The sequence below is a fragment of the Poromitra crassiceps genome (genome assembly GCF_964638095.1).
Source record: "Poromitra crassiceps genome assembly, chromosome: 13".
In the NCBI taxonomy this organism is placed as follows: Eukaryota; Metazoa; Chordata; class Actinopteri; order Beryciformes; family Melamphaidae; genus Poromitra; species Poromitra crassiceps.
The window spans coordinates 6,137,234-6,144,960 of NC_139644.1; the positions used below are offsets into that span (position 1 = coordinate 6,137,234).

At 42.6% G+C, this 7,727-nt stretch overlaps 1 protein-coding gene across 1 annotated transcript in view; it reads left to right on the forward strand.

Annotated features, from left to right (window-relative positions):
• The window catches only part of btr30 (bloodthirsty-related gene family, member 30), a 41,286-nt gene extending 38,207 nt beyond the window's left edge, over nucleotides 1-3,079 (forward strand). Inside the window, exon 14 of the mRNA XM_083648505.1 lies at nucleotides 733-3,079. Within this exon, the coding sequence (XP_083504631.1) occupies nucleotides 733-939 (207 nt within the window). The 3' untranslated portion in view covers nucleotides 940-3,079. The remainder of the gene's footprint in view (nucleotides 1-732) is intronic.
• The last annotated feature ends 4,648 nt before the right edge of the window (nucleotides 3,080-7,727 follow it).

The window sequence follows — 7,727 nt, forward strand, 5'->3', positions numbered from 1 at the left end:
TATGCATGCGTGTATGTCCTGTATGTATGTATGCATGTATGTATGTATGCATGCATGCGTGTATGTCCTGTATGTATGTATGCATGTATGTATGTATGTATGTATGCATGCGTGTATGTCCTGTATGTATGTATGCATGTATGTATGTATGTATGCATGCGTGTATGTCCTGTATGTATGTATGCATGTATGTATGTATGCATGCGTGTATGTCCTGTATGTATGTATGCATGTATGTCCGGAGTTGCAAGACACAGTTGCTGCGATCACCGCCAAACTTTGCCAAAACACTTCCCAGGAGTCTGGCATGAAACTGTAGTGCTGCAGCAATGTTTGAGATTTTAAATGGCCATTACTCGCACACCATTTCTCAGATCGCCGATGGAGTGCAGTGCTCATAGTCACAGCACCACGTACTGACAACGCAAAAAGCTGAAAACCGAATTTCGGACACGTGCATAGTCATAGCGCCACCTACTGGCAACAGAAAAAGCGGTTTATCTCGAGAACCGTTCATTCAGAGTCTCCACCCTAGAAGGGAAGCGAAGCGTTGTCGTTTCTAGTTGTATTTACCTGTTTTATTCAAGTTTGTAAATCAGGCCTGGGAATTTAGTTTATCTCGTGGATGTATTCCTTAGCTGTGTTTTGAGGACCTCATCTCCTGATGACGTTTTTACTTAAAGTGGTATTGAATCATTTCTCTAAATCCGTATCTTTCTGTCTGACGTCCAGGTGAAGATGCCGCCAAAGCTGCGGCGGGTGGCGGTGTTCCTGGACGTGGAGGAGGGCCATGTGTCGTTTTACAACGTCAAGACGGGCAGCGAGATCTACACCTTCACGGGGGAGCAGTTCAGCGAGAGGATGTTCCCCGTGCTGGGCACCGGAGACAAGGAGGTGCCCCTGGTCCTCATGACCACACAGTCCGGCCTGCATGAATGAACCCAGAGGGGCAAGGAGAACGTCCTCCTCTCTGGTCCTGAGGAGGGAGGAGGGAGAGGGGGGGGGGGGGGGGGGGGTGGCTCGGGGAAGCATGGTGAAACAGAGGTCTTTCAGGTCACATGACATCACATACCCCCTCTGGCGGCCATATTGGAGGAACAACAGCCGTCCCAGCAGAACTCAGGGTCACTTTCTGTGCTGTTTGACTGGAAGCTGATACTCTGTCTCTGATCCATCTGATTGTGGGTCAGTCATGTCAGCTTGTTCACTAGCTCAGTGGTTCTCAACCTTCTTTGGGTCGTGACTCATGGCCTGTTTTTGTGACTGGTGACTTTTTTTTTTTAATGAAGTACAGATTGATTCTTTAATTTGGTTATCAGTGGAGGCAGAGAGAAGGACAAAATATTCAGTATTTAACAAACAAACTAAAGCTAAAAATCTGAAAAATTACACATGATAAATTTGTAAGGTAGAAATGTTGTTTCCATATCTCATAACTTATCTTGTGCCCCCGCTGGGGGATCCCTACCCCCAATTGAGCCAGCTAACCATAGCATCTGGCCAGCCTCATCACTGCCTTGTTAACACATAGCACACTAACTAATGTACCTAGCAGCAGCTAGCGTTAGCATGTTCACATTAAAGGGACAGTTCGCCCAAAAATAAAATTCTGTCATCATAACCCCCCCCCCCCCCCCCTCATTCCAGCTGAAACACAGGTGTTGCCAGTACAGCTCCATAGCAGCCTGAAGTCAGTGGTGACCAGTTCTTCCGAGTTCCAAAAAGACCTATTATTTACACCATCATTTAGTGCAAATCTGAACTACAGCTGATTCATTTTCAACAAGTCGTCATCATGCTGGATGTCTTTTTATTCACAGTGTGATTGTTTTGGTTTTGAGAAGGCTGCTACAAACTTGTGCTGGCAACCTGTGTGTGTGTGTGTGTGTGTGTGTGTGTGTGTGTGTGTGTGTGTGTGTGTGGGGGTGTGTGTGTGTGTGTGTGTGTGGGAGTGTGTGTGTGTGGGAGTGTGTGTGTGTGGGGGTGTGTGGGGGTGTAGGAGTAGGAGTAGGACTAACACATTTCACATGTTTCATTTGGCAAGAGGGAGAGCGTAGATGACAGGATTTTCATTTTTGGACGGACTAATCCTTTAACATCAGTGTGTTTGCTGGCTCGTTAGCTAGCTAACAGTTTGTTCAGGTTAACTCTCATGCTACAACTCAGACTAGGGCTAAAGACGTGCGACTGTGTCACAGTAACCTACACACCTTCTCACACTATTACAGCCACAGCACAACACACTGCCTCAGCTGCTCTGTTTCAGTTGTATATTTACACGTCTGTTTCTAGTGTAACTGTTCTATATTTAGATGTCATTTGCACACAGCTGACTCCCCAAAGGACCTGATGTGGTCGCTGGGAATTTTGTGTTGAATCTGCAAAGCCTCTAGTTTGGAGAAGGAAGGAACAAACAGAGGTGGATGGATGGATGGAGGGAGGGGGAGAGAGAAAACGCTGACTGGCATTTTTTGGCTTTGGGAAGGGAGAACTAGACCAGTGATTCTCAACTTTTTTTTTAAATATTAAGGTCCCCTAATATAATCCACATTAGGGCCCCCCCCCCCCCCCAATTAGATGAGATTTTGTCTCGCAGATCCAATTCTGTGACTTTTGTTTAATAAGATATGATTTTGTCCAGAATTCCAAAACTATCTGTATTGTGGGTAGAGAATCAAAAGAGTCAAAAGAGTTCTACAGTCTGTTACCTTCTTGTAAATGAAAGAATGGTGAAGTTTTAACAACTAATTGACTGGGGAACCCCTGGAATCCCCTCAGGGACCCTTGGTGGTCCCCACAGCACACTGAGAAACACTGAACTGGACTGCCAAAGCACCCCATTCACAGTGCAGAGATGATATGCGTTGTTCTGCCTGTATGAAGCGAGAGGGACAAGCTATCGGTTGTAATAAATATGTAATATTGTGTGTGTGTGTGTGGACTCTGTATCATAGTGTTCTGTTCAAACAAGTGTCAAATAACAGGATAATCAAATCACACTAAAGCTCTGAAGTTGACGAGCTGATGTAAATGTTGATCGCACGACTAATTATTATTGTTTAAAGAAATAAAAAGTCTGGCTGGAAGATATGAGGAACTTCAGTCTACTTTCTGTATAGTGTTTCTCTTTTTGCTAGTAATGATGCCACTATAGGGCGGATGATGACTCGGCATTGAAAATGATCTGCTTCATTGCTTGTTCTTCCTCTCCCACTGATTTCCCAGTGAACCATAAGGATTACATTATTATTATAATATATATATATATATATATATATAATATATAATATAATTATAAGGATTACATTATGAAAGATGTACTTTAACCATAAGGATTACATTATGAAAGATGTACTTTAACCATAAGGATTACATTATGAAAGATGGACTTGGAATTTACTCATTCAATATTTCATTGTTTTTCACTGAAAAACAATGCTGATTTATTTTGCGCAATCTCATACATATCTGAAAACTGTAAACAGTTGTGGACCAGTGATGTCATTTTGCATGAATGACATCACTGGTCCACAACTGATCTCAAATCAATTCTCAATAACTGTCAAACTAAATGAATGCCTGCAAAACTTTTTACAGTTTTCCGATATACTACTGATTTTGTACTGATACAAAGCTGGTTGAAAATTGGCGGAGTGTTCCTTTAAGTTTCCTCATCTTTTTAAAAATTGTGATGCTTTAATTAATTGTATTTGCCTATATTCTTCCTCTTCCGAAGAAGTCCAACTTCCCATGCATGAAAATAAACCAAACTTTGCACATAGGTTCAGTCCCATTCCAAACTTTGTCAACGCAAATTTGGCACCAATAGTCCAATAGATGGTGGCACTACAGCTAAAGTTTCAAACTTTGAAAATTCCTAACAAATCAAGACGTACGTGCTACAGCTTTGCAACTTTCAACAAAATGTAGGCCAAGTGAGGGGAACCTTCCATAATGTCACACCTACACGTGCCAAAGAAGGTCGTAAATGGATTTTGCCGCCATTTTGAGTGATTTGGTTACTTTCATCTCCGTAGTAAATCATGCTGAACAATTATTTTCATAAAACAAAAGGGAAAGTAGTTCTTTTTATGTTTTCTCATGTTTTACTTGACACATAACAGATTAAAACACAAGAGCTATCTCAGTCATTCCAAAGGTTATATATAGGGGAGAGTTTCTAATTCATGGAAATAAAAATGAAAACATCACATTTTCACCATGTGAAGGGTTTTTGCAGACCACCACATTTCGTTTTCCTCCTCTTCTACTCTTCTAGCGCAGCAGCTATAATTAATAGCCTACTAGCCTAGTTTGCCAGACTCCTGTTCCTGGTAGACACAACCCCATTTCTTTCCCTATGATTCCAGTGGCATGTGCAGGTAGCTTTCTGCTGAGTCATCTTGACTTAGCATGTCTTGGCTGTCTAGACTGTTGTGGTGTTTGTTGCCCAGGCACAAAATACCTGTGGCCAAACGCATCAAACTCTGTGTATATTCAGGTGTAGAAATATGTGTAAGGCCAAAAAATCTGTAAGTCCCTCAAATTCACACTTAGATTATCCTTTTTCGCAACAGCACACTAGTCGGACTCAGAAGACTGTGTACAGTATGCATGGTGTGAGAGACAGTGTTGGGGCTAACGCAATACAAAAGTAACACAGGTAATATATTACTTTTAGCAGTAACTCAGTAATATAATTTATTACCAATAGGATTTCCGTAATATTATACCAGTTACTTTGTCAACTACTAAACACAAGTTACAAATTGAGTTACATTTGTTTTTAATCAAAGCACATATTTAAATAAAGATACAATCATTTCCTAATCAAACTGTTTTTATGCAAATAACCATTATTAGATGACAATAACAAAGGAAAAGGATAACATTTAGAATTTTAGATGGTTTACCCTGACTTCAAGACTGTTGAAATTCTTTTTCGAGATGTTCCCGGGCCGGCGATGCTGTTATTTTGGTGAAAGTAGCCTAATGCAAAAATAGTGTAATAAGTAACGAGCTACTCTATGCAGACGGTAATATTGTAAAGTAACTTATTACTTTCAAATTAAAGTAACTAGTAATGTGTAGTATATTACATTTTTAAAGTAGCTTGCCCAACACTGGTGAGAGATGTGTACCGGTCCCATGGATTGTGAAAGCTGTGTGTAAAGTGGTGCAGTGCAGCAAACTTCGTGTGGTTTCTACATGTGGTTTCTACATGTGGCCTCTGATGTGTGAATCTGAAACTCTGATCTTTTCCTGGCTGTCAAAGCACAAGATCTCATTGATCTGGATGCTATTTCTCCTCTAATCTGGTGAGCTGGACTGGCTGAGAGTAAAGCAACAACTGACACCAGGATGACAAGATCAACACCAGTGCTTTAATAAGGCAGATTTAATCGATATACATGCATTTTTGGGGTGGGCGAGTTTAGTCCAAAATAACTCATTCCTGCTTCAGTTACATGTGGTTCTTGCTGGCTGGTTGACTGGTTGTACTAGGGAGCCCCCTGTAGGCGAAGAGTGTAACTGCAGTGAGTGTGAAGCAGGACGGTGCTCAGCAGAGACCAGTCCTGAAGAAACTGCTTTAGAATGAAGAAATACACACAACAGTAGTACACATATAATCACATGTGTGCACAATGTAAAACTGGGTTTTGTTTGTCAGATTCTTCCAATTTTGCTCGTGATTTGATTTGTCACATGCCATGTTTTCACACCCCTATTATTTGGAGATGCCACGAGGGGGAACATTACTTTCAGTTATTAGGTGATGTTACCAAACAAGGTCCCCCAAGAAGATGATGCAGCCCTGGCTGGAAATGACCAAGTTAATCATCTCTCCTCCTCAAATGTGTTGCTTAATATCATCGCTAACACTTCAATATTCATTGCAACTTTGATTCAGTGACAAAACATTTTCATCATCGAAATCCTGACCTTTACCGCTGAGGTTTTAGATCGCTGAAACATGCCATCAAAGTCCATTGTAGCTGCTGAACACACATCTGCGGCTATTGGTCAGTTTTCCCTCAGGAAGGAGAAAAACACACCAAAACCAAATGGACCCACATCACCGAGAGCCATTCTGAAGCTCAACAAGTCCAGATTTTAGGGTGGAATTTTCCTTTCAAGAGACACTCACACCTTCAACTGGCCCATCTGTTAGTGGCTGATTTTCAGTCAGTGCCAGGTGAGGTCACCTTCTATAGAGTACAACAGGTAGTGACATCACAGATCAGTGCCAGGTGAGGTCACCTTCTATAGAGTACAACAGGTAGTGACATCACAGATCAGTGCCAGGTGAGGTCACCTTCTATAGAGTACAACAGGTAGTGACATCACAGATCAGTGCCAGGTGATGTCACCTTCTATAGAGTACAACAGGTAGTAACATCACAGATCAGTGCCAGGTGATGTCACCTTCTGGAGTACAACAGGTAGTGACATCACAGATCAGTGCCAGGTGATGTCACCTTCTGGAGTACAACAGGTAGTGACATCACAGATCAGTGCCAGGTAATGTCACCTTCTGGAGTACAACAGGCAGTGACATCACAGATTTGGAATTGGTGTGTAGTTGTGTACTCTTTATGCAATAAGCAATATTCAACTCGGTTTTAACATGGCGGTTATTCAGCACTCGACCGCAAATGAAAACCAGAACATAAACTAATAACTGGCCAGATCAGATACAGCTGGGCCAGTTTGTAGCATTCTGATTTTTACTTCCCATTGAGGCCATGTAAAAAGACTGAAAACCTGGTGAACAGATTCAACACCCAAAATCAAAAATACATATTTTCCCCCTTACCTGTAGTGCCATTTATCCATCTAGATTGTTTTGGTGCGAGTCGCCTGATTTTGGAGATATCGGCCGTACAGATGTCTGCCTTCTCTCCAGTACAATGGAACTGGATGGCATTCGGCTTGTGGTGCTCAAAGCGCCAAAAAATACATTTGAACAAGTCAACAGCAATGTCTCTTTCCCGAAATCATGACCCGGTTACACAAGATAATCCACAAACCTTGTTGTGAGCCGTTTCATGTTGCAACCATTTTCTTTCGACTGAACTGGCAGCTAGTGGGCATCGTTCAGTTGAAAGAAAACTCTCATTCTAGTAACTCACAGCAAAACAATTCTAGACGCATACATACAGTACTATATAGTACTACTACCGCTAAGAGGAAACATGTCTTTTAGATTTGGGGGTTTACTGTCTCTGTGAGATCCCAACCTTAGCACACTTGATCAGTGGTGCTCGGGGGCTTCCAGCAGAAAGTACTTGTTTATCACAGATTAGCATGCAAGGGAATTCAAAGAAGGCACAATGACCCCAGCAACACCGCCCCCATCTGGCAGCGTTAGGTTAAATGACCCCAGCAACACCGCCCCCATCTGGCAGCGTTAGGTTAAATGACCCCAGCAACACCGCCCCCATCTGGCAGCGTTAGGTTAAATGACCCCAGCAACACCGCCCCCATCTGGCAGCGTTAGGTTAAATGACCCCAGCAACACCGCCCCCATCTGGCAGCGTTAGGTTAAATGACCCCAGCAACACCGCCCCCATCTGGCAGCATTAGGTTAAATGACCCCAGCAACACCGCCCCCATCTGGCAGCGTTAGGTTAAATGACCCCAGCAACACCGCCCCCATCTGGCAGCATTAGGTTAAATGACCCCAGCAAGTTACGGGAAAATAGGGTGATCAATTTCAACGTCAA